Source organism: Lissotriton helveticus, chromosome 10, assembly GCF_964261635.1.
Source record: "Lissotriton helveticus chromosome 10, aLisHel1.1, whole genome shotgun sequence".
NCBI lineage: Eukaryota > Metazoa > Chordata > Amphibia > Caudata > Salamandridae > Lissotriton > Lissotriton helveticus.
The window spans coordinates 1,005,402,877-1,005,421,024 of record NC_136071.1 but is presented as its reverse complement, the minus strand read 5'-3'; the positions used below and the strand labels follow the sequence as shown (position 1 = coordinate 1,005,421,024).

General features: G+C 41.8%; 1 protein-coding gene across 1 annotated transcript; it reads left to right on the top strand.

The window, feature by feature from the left end:
- The first annotated feature begins 5,249 nt into the window (after positions 1 to 5,249).
- On the top strand, positions 5,250 to 5,796 carry LOC144784162 (uncharacterized). Its single transcript, XM_078662836.1, has 2 exons — positions 5,250 to 5,678; positions 5,776 to 5,796. Exons 1-2 carry the CDS (start codon positions 5,250 to 5,252, stop codon positions 5,794 to 5,796), a joined length of 450 nt encoding a protein of 149 aa, XP_078518962.1.
- The last annotated feature ends 12,352 nt before the right edge of the window (positions 5,797 to 18,148 follow it).

The following is an 18,148-nucleotide window of genomic DNA, read 5'->3' as shown; positions in this document are numbered from 1 at the left end:
ATTGATTCTTTTTATTATTCAGTTTTCAAACTTGGGATATATGACCGCATGTTTCATGATTTTCCTCACTAATCTGCATGTAATCTAGGTAGTCCCAATATGACTTTTTTATTTGACTCAAATGTTACAACATACAGAGGTGAAAGGATAGCAGTAAAGGTTAAGACTACAGTCTTTGCTGACCAACACCGTTACTACACAATTCTTTGCATAATTAAAGATAATTTCTATATTTATGTGTGCCCTTTTGTCACAACAAGTCTACGGGGCCGATTACGAGTTTGGTGGTGCTGCGCCAGCTCTCCACAGACACAGCACCGTCAAAGCCATGCAAGGACGGCCTGCTTTATTATGAGTTGAACTCGTGTAAGTTGGATGGTCCTTTGTCTTTTTGGCATGGCGGTGCCTGGAAAACAGTGACCGCAATGGGAACGGCCAAAAAAAAGTTCCAGTGCAGATGGCATGGATGGTGACATCCATGCCATGCTGGAACATTAGGGGAATTCAGACAGGGGAGTACATGTTGTGCCCCCTTGAATGTATCCCTATTGTGGGGGCATGCCAGACTTTTCATGGCGGAGTTCCGCCATGAAATGGCTGGTGGTGCACAAACTCGTAATATGCTCCGCAGGACTGCACCAGTGCAGCTGAGCATGTTTCATCGTAGTGCAGCTCCGCCACCGCCAGGGAATGACTGTTCCCTGGTGGTGAGTCGTAATGTTGCAGATGGACCACCATTAACAAGAATGCGACGGTCTTACGACCACCACACTAATAATCTGGCCCTTAGTTATTTGCATTGCTACCACCAAGAATATTTCACAAGTAGATCACATTTGTAAGTTTTGACTTCTGAATCCCACTTCTGCAATAAACATTATACTTTTTTCACAGCCTGGAGAAAGCCTTGGGCACCTTAGACTATTAAAGGGTGAAAGACGTGTTGGCAACATTTTTTGTTTTATTAATAGGAGTAATTTTCTGGGTGACAGTTGTCTAGAAATAATGACAGATTGGGGATCATGAATGAAAGAATACTATGATACATCTCATCTTACTCTACTTCCTAATGATTTGTTATAAGCGTAGATATACTGACTATCAAGATATTAAATGCAAGGTCATCCTATTACTTGTTTCAAGTTTAATATTACAATATCAATCAACACTTTCTTCTGTTCATTTTAGTTTATTCCATAACATTTTCTACAGTGCTCATATGTTGCAGTGTGGCCCTTTCATAGTACACAGTTGTCATCTGTTATTGCTCTTTGAGGACGACATTGTTTTCAAGAAGAGGAGTAAGAAGGGGAGTTTGGGTATGATCCTTTGTATGATAGGCAGCCATAAAGATGGAAATTGCAGTTTTAACATCAATAGTAACATCAGGATTAATATCTTTGTCCGTGTGTTGACAAGTAGCGTAAGGTGGATTATCACTTTTCCGATTCACATGGACCACATTGGCCTAATGCCTGAATGTGGCATGAAGAACAGTATTAGGCAGCTGCTAATTACATTGATACAGGCATTTGAGTGCTCTGGTCCCAGTACTCTGATTTTAGAAGGAATGTGATTCTACAAATTGAGTTTTCTCTTCTAGGTGCTTCACTAGATGAATTTCGGGCTTCATTTTCTGGCTTTGTCCAAATCCTTTGTAAGGTTACATGGACCAGAGTCTGGATTAAGTGTCTCTCCTCTCCTTTTCTAAGGCAGTATGGCAAGGATGCTTACTTTAAAGTTTATATTCTCTCCCCATCAAGCACCTTGCAGCTTTGATCAGATGAAATGCCTTAGTACAAGACGTGAAATGGGGGGACATGTGTTGAAGAATCTTTATCCCTTTACATGAAGTATATGCTCCTTTCTTGTCTTTCCTTAAGTAGCTAAGCCAACAACTGATGGATGTACTAGATATTCATTGGGAGTGAGAGGGCTTGATGATCAAATGCATCACTGTCCCAATCGAGGTGGGTAGTTACCACCTAATTGGCTACCAAATCAATGTGTTCAGACAGCTCCCCGCCGTTAGTCCCCTTCTTATTTGAACATGTGCTATGTTAGAAACTCTACAAGATACTGCTGTACGGAAGGTTGAATCCTTTGACAAAGTCACATATTTCTGGAAGCAGATTCCTTTTTCCAGACAGAGCACAGAATGTCTGTAAATTAATCAATTGACTTTCTGTTACGATTATGCTAAGTGTCCCTTCGAGGACACCATATGTTGGGTTGCATTCCTGGGTCCCTGCACAGACACCGTACTGCAACCATCAGTTATGAGCTGTCAGCTGGCCTTTGACTGTTGACAGCTGATGACAGATACGGCGGCTGTTTTCCGTACGCTCTGCATCCGCGGAGTCTGTGTTGGTCTTGGTAATAAAGATCTTTCATTTCAACAACAAGTCTCATCTGAAGCATTACAAATTTGGCGACGAGGACCAACACCGGAATCCACGCGGAGGGAAAAAGAATATTTTAATGAAAAAAAACTGCTGAAAATATTATAAGCAACACAAGCATTTATGGAGAATGAATTGAGAAGGAGTTAAAAAATATAAGAACACAGCGCCAGAAGTAAGAACTTTAAAAAAAAAAATGTAAAGCAAACTTAAGGTCAGTCGAGTAAATTATTAAACGAAAGCCATATTTCTGCAGAAACTATTATTGAATAAATCGCTTCAAAATCAATAATATTAACTCTGAGGAAACACTAAATGACTATAAGAAAGTTTATAGAAATAGCAACCAGAAGCGAATAAGAGTATGGAAAAGTATTAACGCTCTTGAGAAATAACTGAAATTAAGGTTGAAGGGGAGCATCCTAACGGAACGAAATGCTTGTCTGCAGCAGTGGCAGTTCAACGAACTAAATGGAAACCAGCTGTCAGCAGTACATCGCAACAACAGCTGAGAAGGAGAAGTAAATTGCTATGATGCAACAACGTTGACGCTGAAGAGAATGGAATCTATAATGGAGGTTGGCGTTCTAGCTTGAGGCTCAGACGCATAGCACGCTTACGTGCTGCCATCTTGGATTTAAGTTTTGAGATCGGAAGGCACTCTTGAAGCAGTAGCGCAGGATAAGAATATTGGGAGGTCAAGCGAAGCATACGCGCACAGCAAATGGGCAAAAGCGCATTCAGGTTCTGTGTGTAATTGATTTTTTGGATAAGATTTTGTGCCTATCCACAGTGTGACAGTAATTATAGCAAAAAAAATAATAATAATTTTGTAGAAGGACACCACATCTCTATCCAGCTTCAAACATAGCATCACCTAACAAACTGATTCGGAAGTTCACTCCTCAGACACTCATCTCTCAAGGGTAATAAAGAACAGTTTGATAAATCATATATAAAAATTGAACAGTAATGGCTGCAGGGCACTTGTGGAATCTGTCGCCTCCACAGGCATTTCATACCCACAAGGGGTGAATCCTTACTACCTTGGGAAGAGTGGAGAGAATATTTCTTGAATTATATCTCCAATTTCGACGATGATGAGGAATTCAAAGCAGAGAAGAAGTATAAAATATTATTGCACTGTTTGGGTGCTGGCTGTATATAAAAGGTATCAACAATAAAACCAGAGATGAAGGTGAGAAGGATGTTTTTGAAAATGCTATCGACGACCTCAATTCTTATTACAAACCCACAGTTTGTGTGGGAGTTGACAGGTATAAATTCTTCCACCGGAAGCTGGGCAAGGAAGAAACCATCGAAGAATATGATTCAGCCTTAAAACATCTGGCCATAAATTGTCGCTTCGGGGATTTTCATGATGAGTTTATCAGAGACCAAATAGTAATGCAGGGGTCCAACGAAAATATACAAGACAATTAATGGGCAAAAGGCGAATACCCCTTACAAAACATAAGAGACATCGCCACTAAAGCAGAACTCACAGGTCGTTGTGCAAAAGCTGTGCTAAATGAGAACATAGAGAAGAAGGAGGCGGACACTGTGAACAAGATAACGGAAACCAAAAAGTACCCAAAACAGTCATGGAACAACAAAGGTCCAAAAAATTGGTACAATCAACCTGTGAGTGGAAACAAGAGACGCTGCGAGGGATGTGGTAGTACCTCACATATGGCTGATGACACTAAATGCCCTTGTTGTGGAGTAAGATGTTCCAATTGTGGAGTAGTCGGACACCTTCAGAGGGCATGCAGAAGGAAAAATACACGTCACGTGAATGTGGTGGATGAGGATGAAGCAACCTACCAAGGAACTTCAGATGAAGACAAAGTCAACATGTTCGTGCTCCACATAGAGGACGAAGAAGTGGATAAAATCAGCGACGTCAACACAACACAAAAAAAAGTCTGCGAGATGAACATAGGGGGAGTTGACATCAGTATAGTTGCTGATTCAGGTTCGCCGTACACAGTAGTTAACAACAAGGTCTGGGAGGAGAAATTCAGACCCAGCATTAGTGGTCATCTAAATAAAGCAGACATCAACATCAAGTCATTTACAGGTGAGCCCATCAATGTTTGTGGTTTCAGAGGACTAGACTTTGAATTCAAGGGAAGAGTAGCCAAAGGGAAATTCTATATATCTAAGGTTGGTCCCTCAGTACTGGGTTGGATGGATCAAGGTAACCTGGGCATAATTCTTGATCCCAGCCAGCCAGACCCAGTCCTTGTAGTCCATGAAAATGACAACTTGGGCGATTTAATGTTAAAAAAATATCTCAAAGTATTTAGTAGAGGAATCGGAGCTCTTAAAAGGTACCAACACAGGATCATCATGAAACCAGACGCATTCCCAGTAGTGCATAAAGCTAGAAACATGCCTTTCTCCATCAAAAACGAGCTGAAGGCTCAACTGAACAAGTTGTTAAAAGACTGCATCATTGAAGAAATTGAAGCTTCTGAGTGAGTTGCACCTGTGGTCGTAGCCAAGTGACCCAATGGAAAGTTGAGGTTGAGCATTGACCTGCGCGACCTCAACAGCAATATTGTCATAGAGCAATTTCCTCTCCCTAAGATAGGCAAGATGCTTACCACAACTAAAGGAATAAGGTGATTCACTACTATAGACTTGAAGTCAGCATACCACCAGGTACCATTACATCGTGACAGCAGAAAGCGAACAACCTTCATAACTCCCTTTGGGTGTTTCAGATTCACCAGAGTACCCTTTGGGCTGGCATCTGCTGCCGCGATGTTCCAAAGACTAATGCATAACATCTTCGATGGGGTACCTGGCATACTGATTTTTCAGGATGATATCCTCGTAATGGGGAAAACCAGAGAATATCACGATTCAAAAGTCAAGCAAGTCCTGGAAATTTTGGATAATAAGGGGTTAACTGCTGAACATGAAAAGTGCAAGTTTGCATGCAAATCCGTAAGCTACCTTGGTCACGAAATCACCGGTGAGGGTATTAGTCCAAAAAAAGAACTTCTGAATGCTATTGAGGATTCACCAGTACCCAGTAACAGGAACAAAGTGAGATCATTCCTGGGGCTGAGTGAATTTTATGCGAAATTCATAATGAACGTTTCGAGCAAAACACATGAACTGAGACAACTTCTAAAAATGAAAAACAAGTTTGAATGGACAGAGGTGTGTCAACAGGCATTCATCACACTAAAAAAGGAATTGTGCACAGCCTTGCCCTTACAAGGTTTTGATCCTTTAATGGAAAATATCGTAACCACAGATGTAAGTTGTAAAGGGTTGGGGGTGGTTCTCACCCAGAAAAACGCTAAAGGTGAGCAATGCACTATAGCCTTTGCTTCATGCTCTTTGACCCCCACAGAGGAAACATTTTCAGTCATAGAGCGGGAGGCATTGGCATGTGTATGGGCCCTGGATCACTTTAGACAATTTGTGTGGGGAAAGCAAGTTGCCCTGTGTACCGATCACAAACCCTTGACTAAAGTGTTCACCACGAAGGCACTCAATGCAGCTTCTCCAATGCTAGCTAGACTATCTGTGCGACTGTTTGATTATAACTGCAAAATACAATGTCCCAGGAGTTAAAAATGTGGTGGCGGACTTCTTAAGCAGAATGCCAGTGGAGTCAGGTGACCAAGACAAACCAGGGGAGATCGAAGAGTCATACATAGCCAGCATAAATGAAAAATTTGATGGTATTTCAAGTGAGGAATGGATAAATGAACAGGACAAAGACGCCACAGTAAAAGAAGTCATCAGAATGCTAAGTGAGGGATGGACATGCAAAAACAAGCTGACTGACTCTTTGAGGCACTTCTGGGAAGTGAAAGATTATTTGTCGCTTGAAAACAGTTTGTTAACAAGGGGAGATAGGGTTGTTGCCCCTAGCAGTTTAAGAAGGAGAATACTTAACCTGTGTCACGAAGGACATTTAGGCATAGGTAAAACCAAGTGCAGAATTAAAAACTACTACTGGTGGCCAGGTTTCAGCTTGGTTGTAGAAAAGATTGTACGGGATTGCACACAATGCATGAGCTCTGATAAGACACAGGTCACTTTCAGGGCACCACTCCATCCCATCGCATGCCCATCAATCCCTTGGGAGAAGATTGGTGTGAACATTATTGGTCCCATCCTTGAGCAAACAGAACAGTTATACATAATTGTGGTAATCGATCATTTTTCAAAGTGGCCTGAGCTTAAGGTTGTTGAAAATCCAGATTCTGTTTGTATTGCAAAATTCCTTGATGACTTATTCACCCACGAGGGACTCCCAAAACAGATTGTTAGTGACAATGGTCCCCAATTCTTGTAGGATGTTTTTAAGTCTTACATGCACAGGAACCAAATTGTACACAAAACAACATCAGTTTACCATCCTGCCGGCAATGGTGCCGTAGAAATATTTAACAGGGTCATTAAAGGTATTATCCAATTGTCTAGCAGTAACAACTTGAGTTGGAGATAGAAGATTATGAAAACCCTGTGGGATTATCGCAGAACCCCCATTGATTCTACTGGCTACAGCCTGTTTGAGCTGATGCGAGGCAGAACACCATTGTCCAAAGACAATGTGGGGTGTACCCCAGCCACAAAGAGAGTGCTTTGGTTGGCAGACTGTGTAAGGAAAAGGGTGGAACAGGCACAAGCCAGTTCCAAATCCAGATACGACCTTAAACATGGGTGCAAAGCCGTGGAACTTCAGGTTGGGGACGATGTCAGGGTCAAGAGAAGTGGTTTTGTAAAGAAGGGCCAGGATAGATATTCGCAACCCCTTGCTGTACAGAAGGTGTTCTGTAATTCAGCTCTCCTGAGCGACGGCAGGGCGTGGCATTCATCCTCTTTGTCCCAGTGCAAGCCAAGCTCAAGAGGTCCTGACAGTTACCTACCCCTAGAGTCCACCATTGAGTACACATCGATTCGAGAAACCAGTGGCAAACCCACTGGCTTGTCTGACGATGATTCTGACTACGAACCAAACACTAGTGGCTCCACAGCACAGGGCAAAACATTGCAGGTCACCACGGCATCTATATGCGCCCCAGATTATACCAACACAACTGGTAGAGTTGGTAGACAGCTTCCTGCTACTCCTTTAAGTAACACCACCTATCCTGCAAGCACTAGCAGAGCTGGTAGGAGGCTTCAGCCACCCATCAAACTTGCGGATTATGTTTGTGAGTAACCATACTCACCTGCACAGTTTTCTATACATATACCCTCTCTCTTGGGTATTCCCTCACCTTTCTTTTTCCTGTTTGATCTGTAAGGACGATTATGCTAAGTGTCCCCGCGTGGACACCATATGTTAGGTTGCATTCCTGGGTCCCTGCGCGGACACCGTACTGCCACCATCAGTTATGAGCGGTCAGCTGGCCGTTGACAGTTGACAGCTTATGACTGACATGGCGGCTGTTTTCCGCACGCTCCGCATCCGCGGAGCCTGTGTTGGTCTTGCTAATACAGATCTTTTATTTCAACGACAAGTCTCATCTGAATCTTTACAATTTCATTAATCTCTCTTTCAATGAGATGTCAAAGAGCACAGAAATAAACCTGTGTCATGGAACATTGGCAGAGCAGGAGTGGAATTCTCTGTTCATAAAAATAAAGAAAAGAGTAGTCTTATTTTAAAGTGGTTACATGCCTCACGGCTTGCAGAACTACCCGTACAATAGTCTGTCAAGGTTATATAACACTATCTGCAAAAGCACTTGCAGTTTCCTTTGAGGGAATAAACACTGGAGGATTGCATACAGCAGACATGCACCTTTATTATTTGGTGGTCCAGTTGACCATGGTGAATGACTGACTGTTTGGAAACTGAGCTGACTCTGTCTTCCATTTTGAACTAGATTTTCTCAGTAGCTTTAATCTTCTTGGGCTATTATATAGTTCCCCAATACTTTGTGTGTTCCTCCTTCAATATAATAGTCATATACTGCTGACTCCTAGCCTTGTGCCTGGATAGGGAGTGCTGGCAAACTGACACAAAATGCACTATATATGGGAAGAAAAATGGCTAGTGCACCTAGAAGGCCTGACTGGTTTTAGACCAGGAGACCATACAGAGATTTTGATATATGAGTCAAAAGCCAAATTAAGTCCTTAACACAACTGAGTCAGGAATTGAACCTTCATTAGTCCCAGTTTTACAAATAATGACAGCTGAGGCATACTCCAGATGAGTATCAAGGAGGCTTATTGGCCCTTTTGAATTTAATCTGTTGCAACTCTATTGCACCATAGTACATTGCATAGAATTAATTAACAATAACTTCATTATATTTTAATAAAAAGTATTATTACCTTATCTTTTGTGAAAAAAGGTTAGTAAAATATGTTGAAACGAAATAAAATGTTTTATTTTTAGATTATTTTTATAATACTAAATTAAATGTATTATATTTTTAAATAATAATGTAATTTAACATTATGTCCTATGTAGCCCTTACCTTTATTATTTTGTAAGGAAAAATGTTGTATTATCAGTGGGTGGCCATGTGTGGTGCTGGACTTAATCAATCTCTGAGCTGAAGTACATTTAAGACTATTTTGGCCTTTTTGGCTGTAGTTGCTTTAGAAGTGAAGCTTGTGAATGAGTCTGGCCTTAATCATTTGTGCTCATCGCTCCCTAAACCCTGACCTAATCCTCTTTTAACACCTCGCTCCTCCCTTAACCCCTCTCCTTTTTTTTATTTACATATTTTATTGATCTTTTCTGCTGCAACATCTTAGTACATTACAGAAAGTCAATTGTTTTCACTTGACTTTAGCTTCTTCACATTCTTTTCATTTGTTACAGAAGTGATCAATCGGAGTGCTCAAGTGACAATAAATGTATAACATTAATTAAATCCCACTCACCCTTACCCTGAGCCATCCTCTCAGTAGAACTCTGGTGAGGTGCTGGATTTATGAGTATCTTCAGCCTTCTAGTTGTCTGTGCAGGGCAGGGTAGTGCCGTTTTAGTGAAATAGTCATTAGTATCATGGTGGTTGGCAATTGTGCACATGTTATCTGTTATTAACGTGTTGATGTCAGGCGTGTTCTCTCGATGCTGCTTCCGTTTCATCGTCTGAGAGCTCTACTTTTAGGTTATCTAAGTTGTGTACTAGGGTCTCCCAGGCTCTAGCTATCTCTACGTGCTGTAGACATCTCTTAGCTTCTCGCATCAGTATGCGTCCCTAACATCCCACCCATTTCAGGAGTTCCTTGCGCCAGGTTGTCATCTTAGGGCCAGAATTCTATTTCCAGTTTCTGGTTATTTCCTGTTTCGCCAGAATGTATGCTAGGTCTTGAAATCTGCTAGTAAACCTATTTGTTGTCAAATGGGGGAAACAGCCCATAACCCCTCTCCTTTATAGTAAGTATATATTATTTCAGCCTCTCCCTTCTGCCCCTCTCATATTTACTTCTAAAACAAACACAAGTGCGGAGATTCTACAGATGGGGTGGAGATCCTGGCACAGTAAAAGATAGAGGAGGTAGAGGCGAAACCTCCACATATAGGTTTGGGAAAAGCATTTTGTGGTTACATAGTGCTAATAAATGTGCTACAATATTAAGTTTGCGAATGAACCCCACAATAATTACATAGACCTTCTGAGTGGTCCATAGTCACACACAATTTACTTGAAAAATGGTCCATAGTTCATGTATGAAACAAAATAATTAAGGGTCTTTGAAAAGCTGAAATGTGATATACTATGTGGAACATTATGGTATTGGGACCAGTACAATGTTTTTTGATCAATAATAAGTAAGTGAAAGGGAACAGAATGTGTTGTATTTTATTTATAAAAATATATAAACAAAAAATGACAGAATATGTACTTTAACCTTGAGTCACTGGCCCACTCATATCAATGAAAGATGACTGTATTTGTTTTAAAGTTCTGTGTAACTTTTGGTCTTTACAGAAATACAAGGAAGGACAGAAAGTTCATTTGAAGGAAAGTATAAATAAAACCCCTTTAACAAAGTCACATATTTCTGTAAACAGATGCCACTTTCCTGACAGAGCACTGAATGTCTGTAAATTAAACAATGGACTTTCATTAATCTCTCTTTTAAGTATATGTCAGAGAGCACAGAAATAAACCTTTGTCATGAAACACTGGCAGAGCAGTGTGCTCGCCAACAGGAAGGCCTTGATCTGATTGCCTTACGCTTTTGAAAAAACGACTTGTGATGTAGCCCTCTTGAAAGTGTATGCTTAATTGTTATGTAATAAATATGGTTGTGAATGTGAAGTCAGAAGCATGGTCTATGCCCTAGTGGCATAGTGCTGAACTATTGAATGATATGTGAAGAGGAATGGACTAATCAGGCACCAGGGATATTCTTAAGATACATACAGCCCTAATTTACTCATTACAGTTGAGTTATGATGTATTTAGTAACCGGGTATAACAAAATTACATAGCTGCTCAACTGGAAAAAAGTATTACAGTTCAGTTCTGATATCATAACACATGCTGCTAGAGCCAGCAGCCAAGGTGATCGAAAGGTCATGGAGCATAACTGAAGATGCAGTTTAAACAATCTAAATGGATTTTTTTTTGTCCTTTTTGTGATATTTTTATTCTAAAAAGAAAAAGTGATCAGAATAAGAGGGATGTATGACATTACAACACATGCTTTTACCACGCATGCCTTTACAACGCAGTTTTTACAACGCATGCCTTTACAACGCATAGTGCTTTGGGGCGCTGGATAGTGAATAGTTTAATTTACTATTCCAACTCCATCCCCGTGGATAGTAGGGATGGTGTTGGATAGTAAATTAAACCTAATCCCTATCCTAGAGCGCCCCCCAGCGCAATGTGTTGTAATGGTTTGCGTTGGAAAAGTTGCGTCGTAAAGGCACTGCGTGGTAATAGTTGCGTTGTAAAGGATGTTTCCCGCATAAGAGATATGTATTGAAACATGTTTATTTTTTCCTCAATATATGTTACTACAAGAAAGGTAGAATCTCTGCATGTTCACAACCTGAGATGCATCTTTATTTTAACCAGACATATTAAATGAAATGTAATATCTTTTTTAAATAGTCTGTTTTTGAAAGTGTTTATTTTTACAGAACAGATTCTGCATTTATTCTTCTTCTCTGCAATGAATATGAAATAGCAGTACACTGAAAGATGTAAGCTGTTTGAGGGAGGGGTAATGATATAAACATGTATTATGAGGAATAAAATACCCTGTACAATTAATTATCAGGATTTCATTGTAAGAATTTTACAAGTCACCTCTGAGTTTCATGTCCATGTAAAGTAACTCAACCTTCAGGTGTTTTCCCCTATATGGTCATGGAACTCTTTGGTGAACTGCAAACTCCTTGCAAAGGAGTACCATTTTACATTTATATATGTATTTATGTATACATATATATATCACAAAGGCAGCACACCACCACTGTAGTTATGGTTGGGTGAGGAACTCCATTGAAAATTGTTTTTTCCAAACTCATTTGGTGCGCTTTTGATAAATCTGCACAAAACATTTCTAACAAAGTACACCCACTTTGGATTCTTCGAGGCAAGTTTCATGCAGCTCCATCAAGTCTAGGCGAATTTCCAAATATGACTTTTCCCATTTTAATTACAACAGGATTCTATGCTGCCTGACAAATAAAAAATGACTGAATGGAATTGGTGTAAATCTGTGCAGTCATTTTTGAAACATTAGCATGTAAAATATGTTCCAGTCAGGGAGTGAATTTGTAAAATTTTTTAGATATCTGGACCGTTAATTTACGGATCTTCCACAGAATGTCAAAGCCACAGAGGACTTATGAATCTAGTTCAAGCCAATAAAGGCATACAATTGGAAAAGAAAACTTTTTCTTCCATCGTGCTATGCTGCTTAACAATTCTGCCACACTCTGATTTGCTGGCCATCACAGAAACATTTGTGATCTGGCATCCATCATCCAACACTGCACACTGAGCATTATGATGGGAAAAATAAAGAGAAAAATGACACAGAGGGGGAGGCTCACCTTGGGGGGGAGGGAACTATCTCTTGAGAAAATAAATATGAAAAACATATTTTTTTCACAGGATTGATGAACCCTATGCTGGATTTGGCAATCCTTGACCCTCCCGGAGTACTGTAGACAGTCCTGGGGTCTCAAGATTCATAAATCTGGTACAAGATTTGTGAGACAAAAAAAAACATTCGGTGCAGATTGGCCATACACAGTGGCTTTTGGAGAAGGGCATGGCCACATAGGTTTCAGTTTAAATTTGCAACCATGGCTCCACTTTAACTGGTTTTTTTTATGTGAATGTCTAATACATCTTTAGACACGCTAGTGTGTTATAAACACATTTAACAATGACTTCACGTTTATCTTAGTTTTTTAATGACCAAGGGCCAGATGTAGGTAGGCTTTTACCGGTCGGTAACGGCCGAATTCGGCCGTTACCGACCGGTAAAAGGCATTTGAGATGTAGGGGGCAGAATCGGTAAATTTACCGTTCTGTAAATTTACCGATAGGTAATTTTACAGAATCTGTAAATATACCGGTCGGTAAATTTACTGACCGGTATATTTACAGAATCTGTAAAATCGATATGTAGGTGGGACTCTTATGAGTCCCACAAGGCCTTAGAAATCGGTATTTTACCATCAAATTCAATTTGATGGTGAAATACCGATTCAGGTGTGCATGCAAATGTGCGCATGCACACCTGTGCCATATGACAGGCAGACCTGCCCTTAGGGCAGGTATGCCTGCCATATGGCCCCGAACCTTTTTTGGGGGTGCTAGAGGGTGTCAAAGTGACACCCCCTGCACCCTTGCCAAAAATCTGTATTTACCGATCGGTAAATACCGACCTGTAATGCCCCATTCATTCCTATGGGCTTCATAGCCCATAGGAATGAATGGAGCATTACAGGTCGGTATTTACCGATCGGTAAATACCGACTTTTACCGATTCGGTAAATAAACATCTGGATTTCCCTACATCTCCCCCCTTCATATTTACCGACTTTTAAATACCGAATCGGTAAAATTCGGTATTTAAGGGTCGGTAAATATGCTTTACCTACATCTAGCCCCAAATGTATAGAGAGAAAGTGAATGTAAACCACAAGGCTGAGTGATTGTAAACGTCACCTGCACCCTGAGATGACAATATTTAATCATACTATGCACATTACATGTTGTGAATTTTTTTATAATATGTTTATTTTGTGATAGTTAGCTTCACAAAGTGGTTTTCTGTAAAACACTACTATCACAGGCACTGATTGGTATTTAATGTTTAGGTTGTATTTACCTTACATGAATCTGTTGTTGATATTTCAAAAGTTGTAATATTATAATGTTGTGTGTGGGACAGTGAACATAATAAACTCACTACAATATGTTATAAGAATATCACAAGACTCTAAGGAGTTTTGTGAGGAGTGTGGGCAGTTCAGGGAGGAAAACTGTTGGCTCACTTAGGTAGCTTGACCTGAGCAGCAAGTCATTCATTAGAGAAGGAGTATGTAGCTGTTGTGCATTGGAAATTAGCCATTACCCATTAAACATTCATTGGAAAAAAGATGGTACACTGAAGGGTGATAAAAGCGAGAAAAGAAAAATGTGACCAGCAACATTCAAGGCACTGCAAACAAATCAAATTGAAAACCTCTAGGTTATGTTATTTTGTAGATTCCCATATGTCCCCCTAAAGACGTGTCAAAAGCCCAGTTGATTACATATTCTTGCAATCGGGCTTCCGGCAAGTACAATGCATGAAGGCAATAAAGCAAGTCCTCCTTCTCACTTCTGTGTTTGGGTTCTTCATCGCCTAAGCCAGTTTATCCACTTCCAACAGCTCTATTTTAAGATCTACCAGACAATCTTCTTCAGATACTAGGGCTATTTCTTGTGCAGCATATGCTGACTTTCTCAGGATGGGAGGGGGTGTTGTACAAGGTTGGTCTTCCTCTCTAGGGTAGTCGTTAGGTCTAGACAAAGCATCTGATTTGCCGTGTTGGCTCTCTGGTCTGTACTTTATCACAAAGTCGTAGTCTGCAAAAAAGAGAGATCAACGCAACTGTCTGGGCTTAAGGGCTCTAGCTGTCTTCAGGAACAACAGATTCCGATGGTCTGTGAATATCTGAATAGTGTTTTTGGCCCCCATCAGATGGTGCCTCCATTCTTCACAGGCTCCCTTGACTGGTAGTAACTCTTTATCGGAGATACTATCATTTACCTCACATCGAGTAAGCTTTTTGGAATGTAGCTGGCCGGTCTCTAGATGTCTTTGTGAGAGGATAACTCTCAGGGCACGATTCGAGGCATCGGTTTCAAAGACAAAGGGCAGTTGTATGTCAGGGTATCGCAGTATTGGCGCTTTCGTGAAGCAGGATTTCAACGTCTGGAAGGCGGCTTCCGCCAGTTCGGTCCACACGAAAGTTACTCCTTTTTTGAGTAGATAATTAGGGGGCTGTATAGTGGGTGAAAAGTTCTTGTTGAACCTTCAATAAAAGCTAGAGAAGCCGACAAACTCTGTAAGGCCTTCTTGTTCATCTGAGACTTCCACTGGGTGATAGCTTCCACTTTCCTTGTGTCCATTCGTATTTCACTGGCACTGATGATGTACCCCAAAAACTCGACCTCAGAGGCATGGAACAGGCACTTTTCTAGTTTGGCATACAGAGAATACTCTTGCAAACGTTCCATGACCTGCTTCACATGAGTGATGTGCTCTGCAACGCTAGAGGAGTAGAACAAAATGGCATCTATATAGACCATACACATCACGTCTAAGAGGCCTCTCAATACCTCATGCATGAAGTACTGAAAAGCTGCCAGTGCATTGCAGAGACCAAATGGCATCTCTTGATACTCAAGAGTCCAAACTTCGTACAGAAGGCTGCTTTCCACTCATCCCCCTGCTTTATCCTCACAGGTGATAGGCTCCACGGAGATCAAGTTTGGTGAAAATGGTAGACCCATTTAACCTGTCCAGCAACACCAGTATCAGGGGAAGGGGATACTAGTTCTTTATGGGGAGTCTGTTGATGGCTTTATAGTCAATGCATGTTGACTATTGCCATCTTTCTTGGGGATAAAAAAAGAAGAGAGGAAGCAGGGGATGACGAGTGACGTATAAACCCATTTTTCATCCAAATATTCGCTCAGACGTTGGGTTTCTCGTTTGGTCAGTGCATAGACACGGCTGCATAGGATCAATGCTCCAGGGACCAGGTCTATCCGGCAATCATATTCCCTATGAGGCGAAAGATGGCTTGCTTCGATCTTGTCAAAGATTGTAGAATACTGTTGATACTCAGAAGGGACAGTGGATACACAGACCAGAAAGTGATGAGTACATCTCGTGGATAAGAGCAAGGCTTGAGATTCCACAGGCTCTCCCACTAAAGCATGACTCTTTGTACAATGTTCCTTTCAGCAGAGGAACCCATCGTCACTGACAGGCTTGCCCATCCTACCGTTTGGGTCGGGAAGGGTCAACCAGGGCATTCCTAGAATCAGACGGAAATGTGGTGCATCAATCAAATCAAATTGGATTGTTTCATAATGGTCTTGTCCGAATTGTACGAGGATAGGCTGGGTATGATATCTGACGGGGCCAGACGTCAACAATGTTCCATCATCCGCCTTCACTGGTTTGGGTACGGGCTCCTTCTGACAGGGGACGCCTATGTCCTTTGCATATTTTCGATCAATGAAGTTGCTGGTGGCCCCGGAATCCATTAAGGATGGTACTTGTTTTAAGACTCCATCCTACAACCACAAAGACACACAAACATTGAGGTTTGGAACGGTACGTTGTAGGGTGAGGGCGATCACGGGAGACACTTCTCCGGCAGAACGCCCCGAGCTAGGGGTCTTGCAACGGCTCGGGGCAATCAGTTTCCTGACTCTTCTCCTTGATTCCATAACCCCTGCCACCGCTTGAATCTTTGATGGAGGCATCTTATCCAGTAGTCTAATTCGGGCCTTGCATTCCCGGATGAAATGTCCTGCCTTTCCACAGTAGAGACAAAGAAGTTGTTTCCTTCTCTTCTCCCTCACTTCAGTGGTACGGGGCCCTCGAGTTCCACCTATCTGCATAGGTTCCGGTCCCTCTGGGGTTTGGGCTCCTTCTCCGAGAGCAGGAAGACCACGGGGGATAAAGCATTTGAAGTCATCCTTATTCTTATCGCTTTTTCGTTCCTGCATCCGATGGTCCAACTGGATGGTCAGATCGATTAGCTCCTCACACGTGTCTGGTAGATGAATCACCTTGGCAAGAACATCCTTCAGCTCTCCACGAAGCCCCTGATAAAACAAGGAGGTTCTTTTCTCCTGGGGCCAATCTGTTTCCACCACAAGTCGGTTGAACATGGTGATGTAGGTGAGGAGATCCTGTGTACCTTGTTTACGGGTGAGCAGCTCTCTATTGGATGTTAACAAGTGCGTCTTTCTGTCGAACAACTTACGCATCTCCGTGCAGAAGTCAGTAAAATTGTGTAACACTGGGTCACCTCATTCTATCAAAAGAATCAACCAACTGGGAACATCCCCATCCAGGTAAGACATGATAAAGGCGGTTTTTGCCTGGTCATCATGGTTTGCACAGGAAGTGCAACCAGCACTGACTAATGAAGATCCCATATTTCTTTGGGTCTCCCTAAAAGCACTCTGGGGCCGGTCAAGGTATTTGTGGGGAATGGACAACGTGAACAGGTGTTGTCTCCCAATCCCCGGATGAGGGTGTGCTAGGGGATGTAAAGAAACCCTGTGCATGTAGCACCCCCACCCGTGGGGTTTGCTGGTCCCACAGGATTGTTCGTTGACGTATGCTGAGGTGGTGGGAGCGTCCAATCCTTGATATACTTCCTCCATGTGTGCTCGGAGTGGCCCTTCTTACTTAAACCAGCCACTTCCCTTCGCATGGTTCTCCTCTCATTTTCGAGTTCTTGCTTTTCGGTACGAAAGGCGTTAACTTCTACCTGGAATGCCGACATTGTTTCTAAGAGTGTGGTTAGAACCACATTTCTATCCATTGCCCAGGCTGGAGGTGCGTCTTGGGCTTGTCACTCTGTCAGGTTGTAAAAGTGGTATACACTAACCTCAAGATACAGATACAGCCTGGGCGATGCTCGGATCCCAAATCCCTTTTGCACTACCTCACAGGGGGACGCAAACATTCCACTCCGTATCGCAGTGTGCAAGGGAAAGGGGAAAAAGGATAACGAAAATAACCACAGCTGCAATCTTCCTACAGAATCTCCTAGTCCAGGTATCCAAGGAATAGACCAACTCTAGGGAAATACCATCTACAGACCATAGCAAGCTGTGTATGAGAAAAAAGAACAAACATTAATTCCGTAACTACACACCCATCCAAGGCACGCTCTATTTCACTACATTGGCCTTCCCACCTGTGCCTGCGTACTTACATATGATCCTCATATGCAAATGATCCGGAAGTAAGCAATCCAGTAGATGTAGTACCAACAAAGGAGTGATTGCCAACTGTCTGCGTGGAATATACTCTCTTTTTCAGGAGTATGTGCAAAGTCTTAAGGAAACAACAAAATTAGGCAGGTGCAATACGCCTTGCACCCGCCAGTAAGGCAGAAGAGAAGCCCAGTCAACAGCTGAGCCTCAGTGAATTATGTAGTTGGGCTTTGCAGTTGTCTATTGCTGAGCCCAGGAGGAAACCCCAACACATAGGCCCGGTAAGAGTCCCAACAATCTTCTGTAGCAAAA

Excerpts from the sequence above, each read along its gene's own strand:
- LOC144784162 (XM_078662836.1), top strand. The coding sequence starts at position 5,250 with ATGGGGAAAACCAGAGAATATCACGATTCAAAAGTCAAGCAAGTCCTG. Across the intron at positions 5,679-5,775 it reads AAAATATCGTAACCACAGAT|AGGAAACATTTTCAGTCATA; the intron begins GTAAGTTGTAAA and ends TGACCCCCACAG.